General features: G+C 43.1%; 1 protein-coding gene across 11 annotated transcripts in view; it reads left to right on the forward strand.

The window, feature by feature from the left end:
* FBXW11 (F-box and WD repeat domain containing 11) overlaps window positions 1-19,955 on the forward strand; it is an 86,292-nt gene extending 66,337 nt beyond the window's left edge. For all 11 annotated transcript variants that reach the window (XM_088665534.1, XM_088665537.1, XM_035110156.3 and 8 more), the window contains 8 exons: window positions 5,219-5,356; window positions 7,286-7,404; window positions 8,348-8,597; window positions 9,760-9,878; window positions 10,756-10,866; window positions 10,981-11,059; window positions 11,853-12,040; window positions 17,468-19,955. In XM_088665534.1, the coding sequence (XP_088521660.1) occupies window positions 5,219-5,356; window positions 7,286-7,404; window positions 8,348-8,597; window positions 9,760-9,878; window positions 10,756-10,866; window positions 10,981-11,059; window positions 11,853-12,014 (978 nt within the window). In that variant the 3' untranslated portion in view covers window positions 12,015-12,040; window positions 17,468-19,955. The remainder of the gene's footprint in view (window positions 1-5,218; window positions 5,357-7,285; window positions 7,405-8,347; window positions 8,598-9,759; window positions 9,879-10,755; window positions 10,867-10,980; window positions 11,060-11,852; window positions 12,041-17,467) is intronic.
* Window positions 19,956-24,615: the final 4,660 nt, after the last annotated feature.

The following is a 24,615-nucleotide window of genomic DNA, read 5'->3' on the forward strand; positions in this document are numbered from 1 at the left end:
TGGCTAGACTATTAAAAAGATTCCACCTATTGGCTCCAAGGAAGGAATGGTTAAAATATCCACCTACATTCCCTCCGTCCCCTGAGACAAGAGAGAAGAATGGATATATATCCATCCAGAAGTGACCAAGAAATTGAAGCATTATCCACTACAAGGACTTCTGGGCAAATCTATTGCTTGATTTTCAGCATACTGTATTTCCAGCCATGCCGGAAGGATAACACCATGGGCAATATGCTTCCTTGGAATAAGTGGAATTGCTGCCCTGTGAACACTTGATTGGAGAATCTCTGCCCGACTTGCCCGTAGTTCCTCCTCTTTCCACCACTGCGACACAGACACTCTCATAGCTGCTGTGGAGCTATTTCAGGTGCTATCTAGGGCAGGGACCAAAAATGAAAGTTAAGAGCTGCACACATGCAACCTCCTTAGTGCTGCCTTGCGTTACGCAGATTGTTATTCCTGCCCCTCTCATTCTTCCTTCTAATCAAGGTGACAGTAGCTATTAAGGCTTAGAACGAAGATCGAGAGCCACTCATGCAGTTTCTATGGCCGTATTCTCTTTATGTAGTATGGTGCTAGGAATGTGCAGAAAGGCATCATAGGCTGATGGCAATAGCTCTAAGACTTAGTTCTCCCCACTGAGTTAGTAGATCTGTTGTCCAGGTGACACCACTCACCAACTGCAGGACAGGCACATAATGACTTGACCATTTGTCCATACATAAAACAAGCTCAGTGAAGAAAGTGAGAATATCAAAGAGAAGGTTAGGCTGGATTTTTCTCTCACTTAATATGCTTGCTTCTCTGTGGAAGGTTTTAATTTGTTTTGTTGGTAAGAGCATGATGTCATATTAACCCTCAATTGCACTGAAACAGTACGGTCCAGACACGCAGACTTCCTACTTTAGTAAGAATTATACATGTCTGGCTAGAAGCCTTTAAAAAAGAAAGAAAGAAAGAAAAGAAAACCCATGTGTAACTGTCATAGTACAGCAAGTACCAGTTTTGCAGTGGCCCTAGACTCCTGAAAGCAGTTGTAAATTACAAGACTGATAAATTGGAAATACCAACCGTCACTTTCCACAGCTGATGCTAGGACTGCATGCACTCAATACTGAAATAAATAAAATAAGCAATCAGGCAGTTCAAATCCTGTACTAAGAAAAGCTGGATTCCATAATCCATATAATGTCTGAAAGCGTTGCATAATTTCCCTCCACAATTCTGCCATTTTCAATATGGAGGATGCTGAAATCTTAATGCACATCTTAACGAGAGGGGAAGACTCGTGGGCGAAAAGGTGCTCCCTAAGGCCGTCACCATTTAGGTCTCCGTAGATCGCACCCAGAGCCTTGGAATGACACCAGAGCTTAGCCAGATCAGCAAGAAGATGACTTAATACACCCCCACCTGAGCCCAACTCCTGCTAAAGGCCAGGCATCAGGATTCAGAAATGACTGGAGGATCTATCTGTACAGTCTTCAAGGGCAACCTCAATTAGGGTATGTTGAAACCATCCATGAGGCATCACAAGGCATCAGTCACCAGTGTGACTGGTTCTTGGTTTTGTGATTGGCCTGTTATGCCTGCATCAGATCTGCATATATTAGAAATACGTTTCATACCCACAGCCTCCAATGTGCCTGCTTACAGAGGGCTGCATTCAGCAGGGCCTTTTCCTGATGGTCCTCAAAGGGCCCACCCACTCAGCTATATTTAGTTCTCTCGAATCCTTCTGCTTTGTAGTCGCATATGTTTCTACTCCTGCCAATTTCTGTGCAGCTGTATACTTTTTGTGTATTGTGGCCACTTTCCCAGTATACTGGCAACTGACACGGCAAAGGGGATTTTACAAATTCTCAAAAATACAAAATATTTTCCCACAGTAGCAACACCACATTAATGTGTCTCTGAAATCACATCTACTCATAGAATTAAACTGTGCACCTGCATGGATCTTACTGATTCACAGCTCTCTGGCCTGAGGATGAATAACACGCTCCAGTTGCTTTGATTTGCAGCCCACATTGACTTCTGGTAACTTTATAAAGGAGCTTTTTAAAAATCTGAAAATTGCACAAAATGGGAAAGCATGTTTCTCCCTAAACCCTTAGGTAGAATTGTTTTGACTGGTGTTTTATTTGGTGAACAGGCGCTTATGTGCAATGTCTCAAGAATCAGTGGCATGCCAAAATATGTGACCGATTCAAGTGGTGGCCACATGGCTGGTGTGGGGAACCATAAACAACTGAAGCACATATGTCTAACCATATGAATTAGCCAGTTAATACTAATCAACTGGGTTTCTGTGTTGAGTACAACCTGAGTCTTGCAGGGCTATTTTATGCCCATCCAACACAGACTGAATTTTAAATCTGTTTCAGTCAGTTGTTTGAAAGGGAGAAGAGACAGGTTTATATCAAGTTTCCCATTTTGTAATAAATGCATTTCCTGGAAGTGTTTATACCACCTAAGAGTACAATCCAGAACTTGTGGTCATGCAATTCCTGTACCTTTTGTACAACCCAGTTGTGGTGTAGACAAAGAGGAGCAACTGTGAAATTTACAGATTTCTCCTTGGCTGTGTGTTCTCATGCAGAAAACAATGCAGTGTCACTTGTTTTAAGACAAAGCTAGGCGTGCACAACCTGGAATTATGGGTGATTAGCTACAGGGCAAAACAGTGTTTCCCCATGAGAGGGAAAGTAAATGTCCACACTGTTTGGCTGTTTGCCACACTAGTAAATATATAACCTACTGCAGAGCTTTCCAAACTTTTCATGTTGGTGACACACTTTTTAGACATGCATCATTTCGTGACACAGTAATTCTGTTTTACTTAGTAAGCCAGAGGTTAAACTAACCCCTTTCCGGCCCTGGGAGGAGCGTAGGGAGAATTTGCAGACCCATCTACCGGTATACACTGCAGTCAACGCACTAATGTGTCGCGACACACAGTTTGGAAAGCTCTGACCTCTATTCCCTCTATTTGCAAAGTTTGGAGAGGAGTTGAAATCTTTTTTGTTGCCAAAACTGCACCACTGCTGCACCTGAGAGAGGTATAAGTAGGCTTGGGGGATACTGTAATGTTTACAAAATCCCTTTTTTGTGGGGTGAAAAACCTCTGTAGGGAGTTGCAAAGCCCACAAAACAGTCCAAGACACAGAACAGTGAGTTAGACGGAAAAGAAAACCAGGTAATTGGGGGAGGAGAGGAATTAGCGGTCTTGTGGGAAGTTACTGATGAAGAAGAAGATGATGATGTGGCCATGGCACAACATAATGCTATTGATTACTTGGCAGGCAGAAGAGGCTAGTGAAGACTCAGGGCAAGGGGTGCAGAGGGGTACAGGAGGCAGTTATTTCTCTATGCCTCTTCCTCCATTGAATTGTGCTCCATTACTCCCCTTCTCTTTCTCCCTCCCAGGGAATTGAGCAAAAGAGGATGACAAAAGAGACACATAGATATAAAAAAGGTACAGAGAACCATTTCATAGTTCACACCTGGGAGTTATTTATGTGTCTGTGTGAACCTCCCAGCAAACTGGATGGGTGATGCATAAATAAATAGTAAGGGTTGCGTGAAACACTGTGCAAGCAGAAACAAAATAAAAAAAATTCCTTCCAGCAGCACCTTGGAGACCAACTAAGTTTGTCATTGGTATGAGCTTTCGTGTGCATGCACACTTCTTCAGATACACTGAAACAGAAGTCACCAGACCCTTATATATAGTGAGAGGGTGGGGAGGGGTATTACTCAGAAGGGTGGTGGAAATGGGTGATTGACTGACTGATAGCTGTTGACGACTGTTAACGACTGCAATTGGTCTTACAGGAAAAAACAAGGGGTGAGGTGGCTAAAGATAGCTTTATCATGTATAATGAGATAAGAATCCAATGTCTTTATTCAGACCGGTCTCTCCATGGTTTTAAGCTTGGTAATAAGTTGCAGTTCAGCAACTTCTCTTTCTAGTCTATTTCTGAAATTCTTTTGCAATAAGACAGAGTTCCACTTGTGCAATGGGGAAGTCCATTGCACAAGTGGAACTTCCCCTCTTCCCTGCCCTGCACACTCCCAAAATCTGCTCTGGAGCAGTCCTCAACACCCCCTTGACTTTATTTTGAAGGCATGTAGGGTGGTCCCAGCTCCTGCCAACCTAGCAGTTTGAAAGCACGTCAAAGTGCAAGTAGATAAATAGGTACCGCTACAGTGGGAAGGTAAACAGCGTTTCCGTGCGCTGCTCTGGTTCGCCAGAAGCGGCTTTGTCATGCTGGCCACATGACCTGGAAGCTGTACCAATAATGCGAGATGAGCGCTGCAACCCCAGAGTCGGTCACAACTGGACCTAATGGTCAGGGGTCCCTTTACTTTTAGGGTGGTGAAGGGGACTTGAGAAGAAGAGCAAGTTTTATTGGGTGCACAGATGTCTCTTGTGCAAGCCCAGCTGCAGTGTTGAATACAGCCCTGAAATTATTTTTAAATGTCCCCAGGAATGGAAGTGAGATTTGCCTATTGAAATTGGGGGAGAAATTCAAGATTTTTAGCATAACCCAAGATTGGCCAGCCTCCAAAATATAGCAGCAAAAAGAAGAGTTGAGCGCTTTCTAACTCAGTTTTTATTTAAAACAGACACATTTAAAAAATAGTCCTGATTATGCAGATTCCTAAGAACATTCATTGCACTGTCCCAGTATTGCAGCGGCAGGGTAGCTCACTGTTAATATTCCAAGTTAGAGATTGGGCAAAAACTGACTGGTTTGGATTCCCAATATAAAAATCCCTCCTACCTCTCAGGTTGCTGTAATAGTGAATCTGTTCAAATTAACACATAAATCCTCTTTCCAGGTTAATTCTGGCATTTAGGTATCTCACACTGCAGTGACTTGCATGTAGACATGTGATTTTCCTTTGAACAAACTGGGTTTGCAGACTGAATCGTCCTTTGCCACAGAATTCTATGTTTATTAACTCAGGTGCTGCTTTCTACCTGATATGACAACTCTGGGAGAGGTTAAGGGAAGGCTTGGGATAATTTAGCACAATGTTCTTCATGTCTACTCATAGACATGTCTACTCATGTTCCATTATGTTCAGTGGCGCTTCCTTCCAGGTAAGTGGGTATAGGATTGCAATGTAGTCTCAAACATCTGTGATATGAAAACGTGTCGGGATACTACATCACCCACCCACCCACCCCTTTTTTGGTCTCTTTTAGACTATAGAGTCTAACTGGCGATGTGGAAGGCACAACTTGCAAAGAATTCAGTGCCGTTCTGAAAACAGTAAAGGTGTTTACTGTTTACAGTATGATGATGAGAAGATTATCAGTGGCTTAAGGGACAACTCCATTAAGGTAAAAAGGCTTTTCTTGACTACTTTTTGTCTTGTTTCTGGTGAGATAATTTGTTCACGTCTGAACTCTACAATTCTATGATTCAATGCTGCACAAAAGTAGAATATTGCTTGATTGAAGCTGAAGAAGTCTTGAGCCCTTACTAATAGTCTGGAATACAACATGCTGCCCATTGAACCTCTGCTACATTCTGCTTTTTGGAAGAAGAAGAAGAAGAAGAAGAAGAAGAAGAAGAAGAAGAAGAAGAAGAAGAAGAAGAAGAAGAAGAAGAAGAAGAAGGAGGAGGAGGAGGAGGAGGAGGAGGAGGAGGAGGAGGAGGAGGAGGAGGAGGAGGAGGAGGAGGAGGAGGAGGAGGAGGAGGAGGAGGAGGAGGAGGAGGAGGAGGAGGAGGAGGAGGAGGAGGAGGAGGAGGAGGAGGAGCAGATTTGAAAAGCAGGATGTAATTCTTAAGATTTATCTTCTGTTCCAGAGGTTTATGTATTTATTATTGATTAAGCATGTATTGAACCCTGTTACTCAATTTAAAAGAGAATTTAAAAGAGAAGACAGCTATCACAGTATTAGAGCATGCCAGAGCATAACATAGATGAATACAATATATACCTTAAAAAAAACCACACACAGCCACACACATACAGTGCTTTTTTTAAATTAAGACTTTATTGTTTAAAATAGCGCAAAATGTAACATATGCATGATATAAATACAATGAAAATTTCCTTCTCATCGTATCTCATACAAAAAAGATAAATACAAAAAACTAAATACATAATTCAGAATTCAAAATAAATTCTTCGCAATGTGAATAGTATACCATCCTTATATTACATCCTATTTCTTCCCTCTTAGACACTTCCTGTCCTTCTAATATTACAATTTCAAATTCTTTATTTTCCACGGGTCTTCGTTATAATTTTCTTCCTTTCCTCTCTGTTTTTTCTTAATCTCATTTTTATATTACAAACGTTATTCTATATCTGCCAATATGGAATTATTAGGGTAATACACTTTTAGATACTTTTTTGTAAACATTCCACTCTTTGGATACTTTTTGTGTTGACGAACCTCTTACTGAGTCAGTAAGCTTGGCCAGTTGTATATATTCTAACATGATACAGACAGTGCTTGTAGTCTGCCTCATTTCCTTGAATTAACAAGAGAGGAGAATAAGAACGTGCTCATTGGCACTGTCCCTTTCATCGTGTTCTGGCGGCCTGTCTCTACAGCCCCTCTATGTGCTAAGGCTGAAACTCTACAGTGGGGAGGTTCATATAGACTCCCCATACTGTTCAGGGTTCTAAGCGACATGGGCACCCTATGAGAGTATAGTGAATGCCTCCTTTCTGCGGGCGTTGAGCCTCAACATGGGGAGGGTGGCATTGCCAAGCTGCTAGGAATGTGGCAGAAGAGGCAAGGCAAACAAGCACGCTCCCCATCCAGTTGGGAATGTGTGAAGGAAAACACATGAACAGTGTTTGGGAAGGAGGAGAAAAGAGGTTTGGGGACTGTGGGACATTAGAGGACCATAGATCTAAATGAAGTCACTTTTGCACCGTCTTATCCAGTTCTAGTTTCTGATGCTTCTGCAAAAACCACACATGCATTTTCAAGCTTATTGGTAACCAGGGGAGCCAGAATATAATGTTTCTTTAAAATGTTGTAATGCTGGGGTATTAAGGAATAATGGCAGTCAGGATTCTGTGATTTTTTTTAATTTTAAAAAAACCCTCCCTCTGCACAACACTATAATTCAGATACTCAGGTGAATTATGTATTTCTGTGTTTCCGGAAAGGCATAGAAGGTATAGAAGAAACAAGTGGGGAAACCCATGCTCTCTCCTGACAGAAGGGACTGTGGACTCATTTCGACATGGCTTTACAGATAGTGATTCTGCAGTCATATAATTCTCCTGTGTTTCTGTTTGGCAGATCTGGGATAAAACAGGATTGGAATGTTTGAAAGTATTAACAGGACATACTGGCTCCGTTCTCTGCCTGCAATATGATGAAAGAGTAATTGTAACTGGATCTTCTGACTCCACTGTGAGGTGAGCATTTTTGTAGCTGCAAAACTGGTGAGAAGGATGATACAAAGGGAAAATTCACAGCCAGTGAAAGGTACAACCTTTCTTGAGAAAAGAGGGGTCACCCACCTAAATCTGGAATTCTCTAGATTCTCCCATGTTCCTGGTAGTAGTCAGTCTTGAGTTTACAGGCCAATTAAGGACTGTATCCCAACTAAGCAGTTCTGCCAGCACAAGGAGTTTTAGCTGTGCAGTGGAACGGCACCGCCCTCCTCATCTCCTTGCCTGACCCCATAAATCTGTTTTGGAGGGTTGGGGAAAACCCCAGAACAGATTAATTAAATACTGTGAATTATGGCTTCTGTCGTTACGATTGCAGAAACACTTCGGTCTCTGTGCGACACCTAAAATGATGTTTGGATGGGGACAGTTGGCAGTGGATAATGGGTTGGCACGAGGAAAAGACGTAACTCTCTTCTGCCAGCCACATTTCCCAATAATATGGCCAATATGTTGAATTTGGGGGAGACCTTGGGAAGACAGTTACAGAAGCTCAGTAGAGGAAGGGCTAAGCAGCCTCTCCCACACACTACTGCTGCCTTACAGCAGTTTGAGAGCAACATTGCTTTCAAGACCTGGGTCTGCCCCTAGTCGTGCGGTTTTGTCTCCTAGCAGCCCTGTAAAAGTGACTTCAAACAACAAATGGGGCTTAACCACCGAAAGTGGACAGGGCTTTCTGAGCGCTTGGACATGGAGATGGACGGTGGTACGTTTTTGCAAGAATGATGCCCTACTACTGATGATATTCAATTGTTATAGGTTAGAAAATAGGTGTTCAGGAATAGTGTGACATTGGCAGTTTGTGGTTTGAAACAATTAAAGGCTCACCACTACCACCACCTATGAGCTTTTGATTGCATAGCATTTGATCCCAAATGATTTGACGTGTGCATATGTGCTTTTGCAGAGTTTGGGATGTGAACACAGGTGAAGTCCTCAACACACTGATTCATCACAACGAGGCTGTGCTTCACTTGCGTTTCAGCAATGGCTTAATGGTGACCTGTTCAAAGGACAGATCTATTGCTGTCTGGGATATGGCCTCACCGACTGACATCACTCTGCGCCGTGTACTAGTTGGCCACCGGGCGGCTGTTAACGTTGTTGACTTCGATGACAAGTATATTGTATCTGCTTCTGGTGATAGGACCATTAAAGTAAGTGGACAACCAGTTCCTCAGAATTGCAAATTCAGAAAGGAGTTATGGGAGAATAAGTTTGGTCTCTGAGTAACATGTTGCTGAAACACCCATTAAAGTAGTTTCTAAAGATTGTGGTTGTATGTCTGGCATATTCCCCTAATGCAGCCTTTCTCAACCAGCGGCCCCTAGATCTTGTTGGACTACATCCCTCCCATCATCCCTAGCCGGCTTTGCCAGTAATGATGGGAGTTATAGTTCAAGAACATCTGGGAACTCCCTGTTGAGAAAGGCTGCTTTAATGGCTTTAAGCTTTTTTATATATAGATATTTCCCTTTGTAGCACACTGTTGTCATGAGGTTAAGTAGAGCAATTTAAGTGGGAGTGGGGAAAACCTTATTCTTGCCCAGGGGCAGAATGTGACCTTCCAGCTCTCTCTGCCTAGCCCTTGAGATTCTCCCCAAGCACATCCTCTCTTCAAGGACTTTTGCTTGGCTGGTATATACCTAGATGAAGGATGGGGAGATTGCGGGCAGGGTGTTGCAAAGCTGAAATATAGCCCACTGTACAAAGGTTTGAAGGGACGCAGGTGGCGCTGTGGTCTAAACCACAGAGCCTAGGGCTTGCCGATCAGAAGGTCGGTGGTTCGAATCCCCACGACGGGGTGAGCTCCCGTTGCTCCGCCTCTGCTCCTGCCAACCTAGCAATTCTAAAGCATGAAGTGCAAGTAGATAAATAGGTACCGCTCCGGCGGGAAGGTAAACCGTGTTTTCGTGCGCTGCTCTGGTTCGCCAGAAGCGGCTTAGTCATGCTGGCCACATGACCTGGAAGCTGTACGCCGGCTCCCTCGGCCAGTAAAGCGAGATGAGCGCCGCAACCCCAGAGTCGTCCATGACTGGACCTAACGGTAAGGGGTCCATTTACCTTTACCTTTAACAAAGGTTTGAGTCACATCCATTACTTTGGCCTCTGACCAAGCCCACCATTGGCATATGTGCCCCCTGCTCCAATGTTCCCTGGGGGGGAATGTGATCTATAGTTGGAAAAAAGGGAAGGCTTTCAGAATGAAAACTGTATTGTGTCTTCATCTTATTTCCTCTCTCTCTTTTAATGCAGAATTTCAAAATGTGCCAAATTGCCATGATATCTTTTGTAGTTAAATATTTATTTTCCACTTAGGTCTGGAGCACGAGCACATGTGAATTTGTTCGCACTCTTAATGGGCACAAGCGAGGCATTGCCTGCCTGCAATATAGGGATCGGCTTGTTGTCAGTGGATCATCAGACAATACCATTAGGTAAGGGGAGGATAGAATCTGTGAAGATAAATGGAAACAGTATTGTTTCATTCCAATCCCTTTTTCATTTGACTGCCCAAGCACCAGGTTCCAGTTTTTTTGTCGTCTTATCTTTCTGGATTTCATTAAAAAAAAAGTTTTGTTTTTTATGTATTGTCCTATCTTTCTTCCGTTGTGGAACCTAGGTGATACACATCTAGTTCCCAGGAGGGCACTGATCAGACCCAGAAATGCTTAGCTTAAACTAGGCAGCAGCCTCACATGCCTTCAGACCACCCCCAGGGATCTGTGTGCTTTTCTCGGCCATTCTTAGTTCGGTTAGCTGTTTGTCACAAACTTGATCCCTTGGTGCAAGTAGCAGTTGGCCGCAGGTGAGCTTCTAGAAGAGGAAGATGCCATTGCACATGCACAAACCTGCTGGCCTGTTGCGTATGGCCAGTGTTGCACAGAGTTCAGCCAAATAATAATCATGATAACAGCAGCAACAACAAATTTATTTATACCCTGTCCATCTGGCTGGGTTTCCCCAGCAGCATAAGCTCGGAGGGGAGACTGTGCTAGGCTAGGGTCAAAAGCAATTGGGACAGGGAAACGCTGTATGGAAACTTGCTTACCGTTTTGAAAAATGGTCTTAATGCAAGCTCTGCTTAGTACATTAAATTATTTTGAGCCAAGTAATCAAGCATGCTGGATCTGTCCAGCATGGCCCCCAAGGGATTCAGCATCCACAACCAATATTGTGTTGACTATATAGACTTTTCAGAAATAATTAGGTCAAGCTGTGATGGAAATTGCAAAAGGTATATAAGAAGGAATACATGCGTTGTTGCTTTTATTTATTTTTTGGGAAAAAAGTTGTATGTGTTCCTTCTTTCAGGCTTTGGGATATCGAATGCGGAGCCTGTTTAAGAGTGCTAGAAGGACACGAAGAACTGGTTAGGTGCATCAGATTTGATAACAAGAGGATTGTAAGCGGAGCCTATGATGGGTATGTGCTTGAAAGCGAAGTTCTGTTTTCACTCAGGAGGTTGGTTTTCTGTGGTTCTTAGTACTCGGAGGGTGTTGTAGTTTTCTCATTGCCTTTTCTCTCTCCGCTTCATAGCAAAATCAAAGTTTGGGACTTGCAAGCTGCTCTTGACCCCCGTGCCCCAGCAAGTACACTATGCTTACGTACATTGGTGGTATGTACATTAACTATACAGATATTATCGTACAACAGTAGTACATGTTGACCATACTTTTGTCTGCTTGTTTCTTAATCTACTAACTTGTAATGGAGTGGAAATTTGGTGGGTTTTTTTGCCAGAAGATGGCAACACCAGAATGGGCCTTTTCTGTGGTGGCTCTCTGTTTTCTTTAATTCCCTCTCCGGGGAGACTCACCTTTTAAACCCTTTAAAACATGTTTTGTAGGCAGGCATTTATTGTGCATTTTTGTTATCATTTTAGATCGTGAACTGCCCTGTGATCTTCACATGCAGGGTGGTACACAAATTAAATAAACTAATTAAATGGACGCAGTAATTGTTGAAAGCAAATATTTGGCATGTTGTCCGTGTGAAATTCAGCTCTTCCTAATTAGTTTCTAAAACGTCCCAAGGTGTCACTATTGTGCTAAATTACTCCAGTTCCTTTGTCTTTTGAATGATGATCTACATGCTTCCTTTAAGAAATCCTTCACGACACGGGGCTCTTTCTGACGTTGGTCAAACCCAGAGTAGACCCATTGAAATTAATTGTAGAATTGGGACCCTCCGGGTCACCTTGTCCAACCCCCTGCAGTGCAGGAATGAATGTGACTAACTTAACATTAAATTCAATGGAGCCTTCTCTGAGTTTGACTAACATTTTATAAAACTCATGATTGTCACATTCATATTTCCTTCCAGCTACGAGTAGAAATGAATATTTGAGTGCAAGTATGAACAAAGTCTTTTGCCCTCCTAACCGCAAACTCTTTTGCCATTCTTTTCAGGAACACTCAGGACGTGTGTTTAGACTCCAATTTGATGAATTTCAGATCATTAGTAGTTCCCATGATGATACCATTTTGATTTGGGATTTTTTAAATGTGCCCCCCAATGCACAAAATGAGACCCGCTCTCCATCAAGAACATACACTTACATCTCCAGATAACAGTCTGCAATGTACTGCTCTCCAAGGTAAGCCTTGCTATCTTAAGGATGCCCTTTTTGTATCCACTATACCACCATCCCTGGTAGTGGGCCTGGCAAAAGTTCATGCTTTCAGTGAGATTTTTCAGTAGAACAAGTGCAAACCATCTTTAGATTGAAAAAATATATATAAAAAAATTGTCCAGTAGCACCTCAGAGACCAACTAAGTTTGTTCTGGGTATAAGCTTTCGTGTGCATGAACACTTCTTCAGATACACCGAAACAGAAGTCACCAGACCCTTATATACTGTATAGTGGGGTGTGTGTGTGTGTGTTTCTCAGGAGGGTAGTAGGAGGTGGGTGATTGACTCAATGGGTATGGTAAACCTGTTGATGACTGTTAACTACTGCAATTAGTCCTACACAATTAGTCCTACAGGAAAAAGCAAGGGTAGTATACAGATGATTAACATATATAATGAGACAGGAATCCAACATCTCTATTAAGACCAGGTCTCTCCTGGACACGAAAGCTTATACCAAGAACAAACTTAGTTTGTCTGTAAGGTGCTATTGGAAAATTATAGATATATTTCGACTGCGTCATGCCAACATGGCTACCTACCTGCATCTTTAGATAGGCACATGTAAATATTTGTGTTAGCGATTTTCCAGGTATGTGCTGTGAAAATGCTTATACAGTCAGAGTTATATTGATATTTCTCAAGTTAGGTCTTCAAGGGTTGCCACTGATGCTATTGTGCACAAACAATTTCACACATCTTCCAGTTGTTATAAGTATGCTCATGAGAATGTTTTGCACTAGCTAAGCATGGCAGATAAAATTGGTGTCATAGCTGCCAAGTCTCCCGTTTTCCCCGGGAAATCCCGTTTTTCCAGCTGTTTCTAGCTGAAAAAACGGATTTTTTGTTTCCCCCCGGGTTATTCTGGCGCGGCGGCCATTTTGGAACTGGGTGGAGCATGCTCAGAAGCGACTTTTGATGCTGCTCTGCCCAGTTCCAAAATGACTGCAGTGCGACTTCTGGCACGGCGGCCATTTTGGAACTGGGCAAAGCAGCATCAAAAGTCACTTCTGAGCATGCTCCGCCCAGTTCCAAAATGGCGGCAGCGCTACTTCCGGTCTGCTATTTCTGGCCCGGTCCCTTATTTCTCTGACAGCAACTTGGCAGGTATGATTAGTGTATTTGCATTCATTTTATCTGCTAATCTAGTTCTGTTAAGGAAGAGAAAGGAAATAGGCTTAATGTGACTTGTTCCCAGTTTCATGCAAGTCTCTGGATATACTTTTGTGGAATTGTGAGGCATAAATTAATAAATAATAATAATTAATATATTGTCCCCAGAGTGGTGGGGAGACTCAGCCAGATGGGCGGGGTATAAATAATAAATTATTATTATTATATTGGATAACAGCAGTCACTCCATATTTTTTAAATAAACCTTTCCCCCCTCATTTACCCAAAAGATACCTGAAGCAGTGGTCTTTCTAAAAGAGGCAGTCTTTTCCTCTTTCTGATTTTCTGTTTTTTTGTCCTCTGTGCCCTACTATTCCCAATGGGTGGAGATTCTGGCTGTTTGTCCTAACATCTGGGGCACTCCAGCTTGGGGAAGGCTGAGATGGACAACTGGAAAACCATCATCATGGCGCCATTTCTGTTCTCTAAAGTGCTGCTTGCTTGTTTGATGCATTCCGTGCTGTGGGTAGGCCACCTTTGGCTGGTGTTTCCACAACCATTTTTTATAAAGTAGTGGCTGGAAGCAGATTATCCACGATAATTGCAACTTCACTCACCACCAGCATAACTTGAATAGGCACTGTCCCTAGGGCAAAGCAAAAAAACTTGTGAGTGATAAACACAACTCTCCTTCTCTCTACCCCACCTTTCACCAAAGAGGAGTATATGCCTCAAATGAGAGGCATACTTCTTTGAGGACAGTAATTGTAAGGAATGGGGATCTAATGCTCCCTTCCTAGGCTCCTTGAGACAGTGTGCTATTTGGCTAGAGCAGGGGTCAGCAAACATTTTCAGCAGGGGTCCGGTCCACTGTCCCTCAGACCTTGGGGGGGGCAGACTATATTATTTTTTGGGGGGGGGAAGAGAACGAATTCCCATGCCCCACAAATAACCCAGAGGTGCACTTTAAATAGAAGCACACATTCTACTCACGTATAAACATCAGGCAGGCCCCACAAATAACCCAGAGATGCATTTTAAATAAAAGGACACATTCTACTCATGTAAAAACACAATGTTTCCCAGACTGTCCGCGGGCCAGATTTAGAAGGCGATTGGGCCGGATCCGGTCCCCAGGCCTTAGTTTGCCTACCCATGGGCTAGAGGCACGTGTTGGAGGAGGGAGCAATCACCAGTGAAGGGATTTAATTCCCATGCTTTGCTATTGGGCACCAGTCAGCTGAGAGGCGTGATCTGCCATGATTGTGGGGATCACGTACAACAGGAGATAATTGTGAATGGGGGTGGGCAGTTGTAGGCAATACCTCTTTGCTGTTACAGGCCTTGGACAATTTCCAAACCCTAGCTTACGCTTGAGTTGCCCTGGAAACATAAAGCCGTGTCTCCCTTAAGTAGAGAGAGAGGTAGGCAAGTCATTGAATAGCTATCTGAAAAGTGCAAAACCCTGTAGCAAAACAACGTCCCCTGGAAGCTGGAGGTTTCAGTTTCTGATCCTTGGCATCTTCACTTAGTAGAGGAGGAGAAACTGACCCTTCAGATGTCGGACTGTAACTTCCAATGGGTGCCAGGCAAAAACATTCCCCTTCTCCCAGGCTTTTGGCTAATTAAACAGTCTATGGTCTTTAAAACTGTTGGGGTGGGGGTAATGTTTTTGCTTGTTAACATCTTACCTAAAAGGGGGCCCCTGACCATCGGGTCCAGTCATGTCCGACTCTGGGGTTGCGGCGCTCATCTCACTCTATAGGCCGAGGGAGCCGGCGTTTGTCCACAGACAGCTTCCGGGCCATGCGGCCAGCATGACAAAGCTGCTTCTGGCGAACCAGAGCAGCGCACGGAAACGCCGTTTACCTTCCCGCCGGAGCGGTCCCTATTTATCTACTTGCACTTTGATGTGTTTTCGAACTGCTAGGTGGGCAGGAGCTGGGACCGAGCAACGGGAGCTCACCCCGTTGCAGGGATTCGAACCGCCGACCTTCTGATCAGCAAGCCCTAGACTCTGTGGTTTAACCCACAGCGCCACCTGGGTCCCTACTTTTATGCTATTATGTTATAATATGTTATTATATATTACCTACTTTTGTGTTATTATATTGTAAACTTCTCTGTGATCCTCAGATGAAGGGTTGTATAGAAATAAATAAAAACAAACCATTCTTGCCTGCTGTCCATGCTAGCTGGCGCTGATGGAAGTTAGAGTCCAAAAACATTTGGAGGGTCACAGGTTTCCCCACCCTGGAGGGAAGAGCCACTGCCAATCCAAATGGATTGTGCCGGACTGCCAGTGATCAGGCTCTGTTTAAAGCAGCTTCCTATACTCTGCAGTGTTTCCCACATCACAGGGCAGAAATGTTGCTCCGTTTTATAAAGCTGTAAAATAACAAATATATTACTAATGATAGAGGAGCCGTTTTATGTGCTCTGCTCAAGTAATGGAGGTTTCTAACTTTTTAACCAAATCCTGCACCTTTTCCCTTCTCAGTGTCCCAAATGAATATGCCTTTTAAAGTCGATCATTTCTGACAACCCTGGCGCTCTTGGCCATAAGAGAATTTTACTGCCTTCTGTTGAATTCCTTTTTTATTGTAACAGGATCAAAATTGTTACCATATGATAATCTTAATATAATCCGCTATTTAAACACTTTAGTGGAAAATAAAATAAAAAATGTTTTAGCCTCATAGCGGCAAAACTCCCATGTCCAAAACTGAGCACCAGAGCGTGCCTCTCTTGGGAAGAAAGAAATAGAAGATTAGGTTTAATTACTTTGTGCTTAATTGCAGTAAAAGTTGCATTAGTTTTAGGAGAGCCGATAAAGCACTGCACTTGTATAACTGTAATATTGCAGAGAGAACTTAACTCTTGCCTGCATTAAAAGGTCTTCCTTTAAATAAGTTGAATCTTTCTTGATAATGCCCTAGATCCAGAGCTGTCTTGGGCGGACACAAAGATACCTTTATACAAGATAGCCCAATAGATGTCTCCTGACTTCCCCCTTCCACTGTAGCTTTTTGTTCCTCATCACACACCATTCCTGCTTTTGACAGGGATTGGCTCCGCTCAGGAGCTGCCAAGGGGAGCTGGTCCCTGCTAGGCTTGCAGAGGAAAAATTGGGAGCACATTGTTGCTTTGCAGCCACAGCTTTACCTGGCTCACACCTGACGTCATACGACATCAGTTGCAGGGCAGGTGAGCATGGCTGGAGGGCGGGGAAAGAAACCATCTCACCAGCCAAATATCAGCCACAGAATGTATTGGTTGGAAGTGAACAGAATGGCAAATAACCAAATAAAGTACCAAAAACAAGCCAGCCCCAGGGAATTTAAAAATACTTGCCAGACAAACTATGTCTTTTTTAAAAAAAACTATTTAATCGATTTTTCGATACAAACATCAACCACAAAAGACACATACAACAAAAACCATAATGACAGTAATAACACAATTTGACAATTCAGATTTGGATACACTGATATACCTATGACTACACCTTTTTCAAACAATATTTCCCCACCTCTCTCTCCTCCCTCTACTTTGCACCACTATCCGCCTTATCACTTAAATATTCATTCCAGATTACTTCATATTTATCCATTCTTATTTTGCATTGACATGCAATTCGTTCGTATGAAGCTAATCTGTCCATGTTATCAATCCATGTGCTCAATGGAATCTTTTTGCGGCTCTTCCAATTAATCAAAACAAGTTTTTTTGCTTCTAATATACCACGGTACATCCACCCCCCCCCCGAAATCTCCCACGTTTCCGGAATATAATTTAGAATTAAATTCAGTTCCCCTAAATAACAGTTTATTTTTATTACTCTTGCTATAAATATCCTCACCAAAATAATCTTATCATCGGGCAGTTAATCAACATATGTATTAAGTTAGCATTTTTACTTCCACATCTCCAGCAATTGTCTGCACTTGTTATTTTCTTCTGGTGTAGTTTTGACGGAGTCCAGTGGACCCTGAATATTATTTTCTGTTGGATAAGTCTTAGAGTCTTAGATCCATAGAGGCTATTACTGTTGATTTTATACTTGACTCTCATATATCATTTGTTATCTGTACCCCTCACTCTTGACAAACTATGTCTTTGAAGAATGGTGAAATACCTCTGAAAAAGCAGAACATCCGTAGCCAAGAGTTCCCTAAATGACAACTGTGACCACTGGTGTTTGTGTGCACCGTTGCCTAAAATCTGACAGTAAGCAACTATAGACTGTTGAAATTAATTCAGACTTCTTCTTTTCAGGATTCCACAGTCTTTGAACTACTGGACATTTGGCAATTACGCACTTGAAGACATCAGCCACCGCTAAAGTCAGAAGTGGTTCTAGATGCTGTGTAGATGCAAAGCAGCACAAGTCTATATCTAAACTTACCTTTTCCAGTCCTCCTTCACTCAGTCTGGTTTCCGCTGAGAAATTGACTAGGAATTCGCCGAGTCCAGCTAGAAGAAATTCAGTCTGTCCTTCACGGCAACGCAAGACCCAAAGCTTCATGAGTAAATTGCCCATGTACACTGAACTGATGGCTTGTTTTTCCAGGAGTAAATCAGATGTCAAGGAAGGACTTGACCTAATTTATATTTGCTTTGCACTTTTATCTGACTCTGAAGAAGAAAAACATTCTCGGTGAAATGTGGGTGCCAAACATACCCAGAATGTACAGGGCTTTGCTCACAAAGCCACCCTCCTCCTGTAGACTTTACGTTTCACGACTGATGCGGATCCCGTTCTGTTGGCTAGGAGTATCAATTGGACTGATAGAGATATTTCTGAATGGATCAGTAATATTTTGGATGATTGTTTACTTATTTCTGCAACAGTAATTTGCTTTTAATTTAACGATTGTAAATTGGGTTAGAGTATCTAAACTAGGTGTACAGCACTGTCCTTTCTTTTAATTGTGCTTTGTACTACAGCCGTCCTCCTCCTCCTCCTCCTCATGTTTGGTATAGTCGAATCCTCCATGTGTGCTTGCCTCATAATTTCCAATACCCGTAGCTGTATAAGCATGTAGATATATTGTACATAAACATTGTAACCTCCAAGTGCTGGGAGTCAGGGTCTCCTGATACTGTATGCAGATGCCAAGGCATAAGTTTTTAAGCAGCAAAGGCATTCTTACTACTGGCACCATAATGGGGTTGGGACGAATTGCTTTAGAAATACTTCTCTGTGAATAGGAGGATTTTGGTATCCATTGGGATTTTTTTAAAAAAGAAAAAGAAAAATGAGGTGAAACATCTTAATTTTAAAACTCCGAACTTTTTTTTATTATTCAAGAAAATAAAATAAAATTAAAAGTTAAAAGTGGTTCTGATTTTCCACGCCGCAATATTTGCAAACCATCTTAAGCCGTTGGCCAAAGTTGCATACCTGGAAACAACTTTATAACAATCCATTCAGATAGTCCTTGATCCTACCGTGCTTATTTGTTGAACTGAAGCAGAAACTGCAATTCCACTGTGATCTTGTAAGAGAGATGGTTTGTGTTCCTTAACAGTTTTGCTGAGAAAACCTGGCGGATTATGGCATCGCATCATTGGAATATCTTCTCCTTTAAAAGTATGACTGGTGGTGGCAGTTAGTCGTACGCTTCCCTGTACAAAAGCAAACTTCCTAGTCTCTCTCATCTTTTTAAGTTATTGCTGGGCAATATTGTTTAGTGGCTTCTTCTTAATGCTAGTTTTGAAAATTATTAACTAATAAAACATAATACTGGATGGTCTAAGAACTGTGTAGTTGGCATGGATATGGATACTGTCATTCCTTAGTCATATGGTTTTGTATTTGTTTTTTTCCCCCTTTGCTGCCACTCCTGATTTTTCTCTTTCCCTCTCCCTTTTTTTCTTTTGGTTGAGGGGTCAAGGAATGTTGATAACCAATATTAAAAAAAAAAAGACCAATGAATGAATATTGCTTATTTTAGTGGAACAGCTATGGCTGGATATTTCACTTGCACACCTGCCAGCTTGTCAGTCAAAAGAAAGCACACGTGAGATGTGAACAAAAGGCGCAACTTTTTGAGCTGCTTCTGGTATTCCACTCTTTGCCTCCCTAGGTGTTACAAATCAACTGCTTTTGCATTCATGAATTCCCCCCTCGGAGCACTGCTTCAAAGACTTAAGACATGGATATGATCAAATCCATCAGAGGATGCCTTTCCCATGTTCTCTGTTTTTAATATGGTTGACAGTCACACAACTGTCTTGATAGCTGTAATATGAATGACCCTTCCCCCCCGCCCCCGATGTCATTGAATGGCTGTCATGTGAACGACTTTCTATTGCAGCCCTGAAGTAAAAAGGTATTTATGGAAAACTATCCTTTTTTAATGCATGTGTAAGATGATATTCATGGGGTTTTTTTTCCATGGGAAATAATGGTATTTGAAGATTCAGCCTAAACTACTTTTGATTGTGCTTGGTGTAACATAGCTGTGGAGTTTGTGACTGGCACCCAAGGAGCTTGGCTCCTGGGATTTAATGATAGTGATCCTGGCTGTATTCTGGACTTTGTTTCGCTAATCATTACTGAGCAGCTGTATGTTACTGCTAGATTAATGTTTCAAAGCACTGGGATAGTCTTATTCTAACTTGTAATTATGTTTGCCAGTTACCTGTTTGGAAAGTTTGTGTATGAACAGCTTATTGGACAACTGTTGAATTGTACAGATATTGTTCATGATATAAGGCTTTGTACTGTGGAATGTGCTTAATAAAAAAATTCTAAACACCTTTTTGTCCATATTACTAACCCAGCATTATTATACTTTAACCAAGTTCTAATTCTGGCGGCTAATGGATTGAAGTTGGCGGCTAATGGATTGAAGATGGCGGCTAATGGATTGAAGTTGAATCCTGACAAGACAGAAATACAGTGGTACCTCTACTTACGAATGGAGCTCCGTCCGCCATCCAGGATGCGGTTTAGATAGGATTTTTTCTACTTACGAACTTTTAGATAGGGTTGCTTCTACTTACGAATTTTTTCTCCCAATGCATTCCTATGGGATTCGACTTACTTTTTTTTTTTTACTTACGAATGTGCGTTTGGAACGCATTAAATTCGTAAGTAGAGGTACCGCTGTACTGTTTGTGGGGGACAAGAGGCGGGCAGGTGTGGAGGACTCCCTGGTATTGAATGGGGTAACTGCCCCTGAAGGACCAGGTGCGCAGCCTGGGAGTCATTTTGGACTCACAGTTGTCCATGGAGGCACAGGTTAATTCTGGGCGGGTGTCTACCAGCTCCATCTGGTACGCAGGCTGAGACCCTACCTGCCCGCAGACTGTCTCACCAGAGTGGTGCATGCTCTAGTTATCTCCCGCTTGGACTACTGCAATGCGCTCTACATGGGGCTACTTTTGAAGGTGACCCGGAAACTGCAATTCATCCAGAATGCGGCAGCTAGACTAGTGACTGGGAGCGGCCGCCGGGACCACATAACACTGGTCCTGAGAGATCTACACTGGCTCCCAGTACGTTTCCGAGCACAATTCAAAGTGTTGGTGCTGACCTTTAAAGCCCTAAACGGCCTTGATCCTGTATACCTGAAGGAGCGTCTCCACCCCCACCATTCAGCCCGGACACTGAGATCCAGCACCGAGGGCCTTCTGGCGGTTCCCTCGTTGCGAGAAGCCAAGTTGCAAGGAACCAGACAGAGGGTCTTCTTGGTGGTGGCACCCGCCCTGTGGAACGCCCTCCCAGCAGATGTCAATGCAATAAGTAACTATTTTACTTTAGAAGACAATTGAAGACGGACCTGTTTAGGGAAGTTTTTAATGTTTGATGCTGTACTATTTTTAATATTCGGTTGGAAGCCGCCCAGAGTGGCTGGGGAAACCCAGCCAGATGGGCGGGGTATAAATAAATTATTATTATTATTATTATTATTATTATTATTATTATTATTCTGAATGGCTTAAATAAGGTATTTGTGTTTCCTGTGTAGTTTTGAATGGGCTTCTGTCATCAATCCTACCATGTCCAATATACACAAATGATAGTAAAAGTAGAGTTATAAAACATTGGTAGATCTGAGCCAAATGGCAACTTCACAATCCCACATGCACTGAAGCATTGCTAAAACGATTATCTTCATTTTTCATGGGGGTTGTATTAAATTCGAAGTTACTGTTTACAAAAAGTGTCCATGTGACGGGTCTGAACAATAATTTTAGAAAGTGCTTTCCTACAAGTTATGAGACTTTAGGGGGCCTTTGGGCATACAGTGGTACCTTGGTTCTCAAACTTAATCCATTCCGGAAGTCTGTTCCAAAACCAAGGCGCACTTTCCCATAGAAAGTAATGCAAAATGGATTAATCCATTCCAGATTTAACCCCTAAAACAGCAATTTAACATTAATTTTACTATCTAACGAGACCATTGACCCATAAAATGAAAGCAATAATCAATGTACTGTACTATGAAATGAGTAAGGCAGTATTGTAGATGATAAATAATATATTTAAAAAATCCTTACTGCACTGATGATAGTCATTGTTTGGATGGGGGGCTTTTATCCATGTCCGCAGTCACACAATCAGTAGCTGAACTGGGTTCCACACAGTCACAAATACAAATTAAGTGAAAAAGCCTCAAAAACACAAATAGCAAAAACAAAAGCGCCAACTTAATCCATTCCGGAAGTCCGTTTGACTTCCGAAATGTTCGAAAACCAAGGCACAGCTTCTGATTGGTGCAGGTACCCCAGAAACAACAGCCAACAGCCGCATCAGATGCTCGGCTTCTGAAAAAAATGTTCGAAAACCGGAACACTTCTGCGTTTTCAGCGTTAGAGAACCAAGGTACCATTGTATATACAAACCAGAGAAGCTGTTGTGGGCACCACATACTATGCAACCAAACTCACGCTGCAACCTGTTATACTTGTTGTTGTTTAGTCGTTTAGTCGTGTCCGACTCTTCGTGACACCATGGACCATAGCACGCCAGGCACTCCTGTCTTGCACTGCCTCCTGCAGTTTGGTCAAACTCATGTTCGTAGCTTCGAGAACACTGTCCAACCATCTCGTCCTCTGTCGTCCCCTTCTCCTTGTGCCCCCAATCTTTCCCAACACCAGGGTCTTTTCCAGGGAGTCTTCTCTTCTCATGAGGTGGCCAAAGTATTGGAGTCTCAGCTTCAGGATCTGTCCTTCCAGTGAGCACTCAGGGCTGATTTCCTTCAGAATGGATAGGTTTGATCTTCTTGCAGTCCATGGGACTCAAGAGTCTCCTCCAGCACCATAATTCAAAAGCATCAATTCTTCGGCGATCAGCCTTCTTTATGGTCCAGCTCTCACTTCCATACATCACTACTGGGAAAACCATAGCTTTAACTATACGGACCTTTGTAGGCAAGGTGATGTCTCTGCTTTTTAAGATGCTGTCTAGGTTTGTCATTGCTTTTATACTGGGTACAATTTAATGTTTCTTTAAAGCCTAATTTCAGCAGGAGGAAGGACCCTGTGGGTGCTAAGAAAGGCACCTGGGGGCACTTGGTCTTTCACAACAGTAAATGTTTTGCAGGGAACTAAACATCCAGCGAGAAGCACTTTTAAGTTTCTTTGCATTGTTCCTTCATCAGCACAGCTGGTCCAGCAAAAGCCCTTGGATATCGGTGAGCAGCAAAGTAATATGTTACTGGCATGGCAAAATATGGCACACCTGCCGGATAGACTTATCCAACCTTAATGGGCTTCAAGTGGAACCAAACCAGGGACAGCTTTAATCACAGTTGAGCCCCAAAAAGAATCAACCCCTCCTCCCCCATTGGATGACCTGCCTTGTCAAAGGTAGAAAGTTGGATAGAGAGGGTTAAGTGAACAGGCAGTGGGTATTAGAGCAGTGCTCTCCAGTTGGTTCTTCAGGTGTTGAACCACAACTCCCATTTTCTCAGCCAGTGGCTGGGGAGGATGGGAGCTCTGGCCCACAATGCTGCCCTTTGAGAGGTGCCAGAAGAGGTGCCTTTGAGAGGTGCCGCCCATTCGACTGATTTGCCCCAGCCACTCTGGGTAGCTCACAACACAATATAAAAACACAGTGAGACATCCAATATTAAAAAAACTCCCCAATAAAGGGCTACCTTCAGAACGTTGTGAAATTGTTTGTTTGATATCTGATGGCTACATTGTCTTCACCTGGTTGGGCTTTTTCTTAGGGCGTTTAGTTCGTCATTGACAGACACCATGCCAAGCAGGCTAGCGTGACTTAACAGCCGAAACAAGGAACCTTTCCCCCCTGACGCCTCTTGTGGCACTCCTGGGCTATGGTTGGTGTGTGTTTGTGGGATGGTCTGTGATAAATATGGCGGGAGATCCAGCAGTACTATAGGTAAATGTAAAGGGACCCCTGACCATTAGGTCCAGTCGTGACCGACTCTGTGGTTGCGCGCTCATCTCGTATTATTGCCCGAGGGAGCTGTCGTACAGCTTCCAGGTCATGTGGCCGGCATGACAAAGCCGCTTCTGGCAAACCAGAGCAGCACATGGAAACGCTGTTTACCTTCCCGCTGTAGCGTTTCCTATTCACTTGCATTTTGACGTGCTTTCGAACTGCTAGGTTGGCAGGAGCTGGGACCAAGCAACGGGAGCTCACCCCATCACAGGGATTCGAACCACCGACCTTCTGATCAGCAAGCCCTAGGCTCAGTGGTTCAACCACAGCGCCACCTGGGTCCCTAGTACTATAACTAGACCATGCTAAATAAAAAATTGCCCAGTAGCACCTTAGAGACCAACTAAGTTTGTTCTGGGTATATGCTTTCATGTGCATGCACACTTCTTCAGATACACTGAAACAGAAATCACCAGACCCTTAGATATAGTGAGAGGGTGGGGTGGGTTTTTTCTCACAAGGGAAGTAGGAGATGGGTGGTGGACTCAAAGGGTATGGTGAACCTGTTGACGACTGTTAACAACTGCAATTAGTCCTACAGGAAAAAGCAAGGGATAGATGACAAAAAATAGCTTTAGCATATGTAATGATACAGGACGCTGGTGGTGCTGTGGGTTAAACCACAGAGCCTAGGGCTTGCCGATCAGAATGTCGGCGGTTCGAATCCCTGCGACGGGGTGAGCTCCCGCTGCTCAGTCCCTGCTCCTGCCAACCTAGCAGTTCAAAAGCACATCAAAGTGCAAGTCGATAAATAGGTACCGCTCCGGCGTGAAGGTAAATGGCGTTTCCGTATGCTGCTCTGGTTATGCCAGAAGAAGCTTAGTCATGCTGGCCACATGACCCAGAAGCTGTACGCCGGCTCCCTCGCCCAATAAAGCAAGATGAGTGCTGCAACCCCAGAGTCGTCCTCGACTGGACCTAACGGTCAGGGGTCTTTTTACCTTTACCTTTATGTAATGAGAAAAGAATGCAATCTCTATTCAGACCAGGTCTCTCCATA

Source organism: Zootoca vivipara, chromosome 3 (assembly GCF_965207765.1).
Source record: "Zootoca vivipara chromosome 3, rZooViv2.hap1.1, whole genome shotgun sequence".
NCBI classification, from domain to species: domain Eukaryota; kingdom Metazoa; phylum Chordata; class Lepidosauria; order Squamata; family Lacertidae; genus Zootoca; species Zootoca vivipara.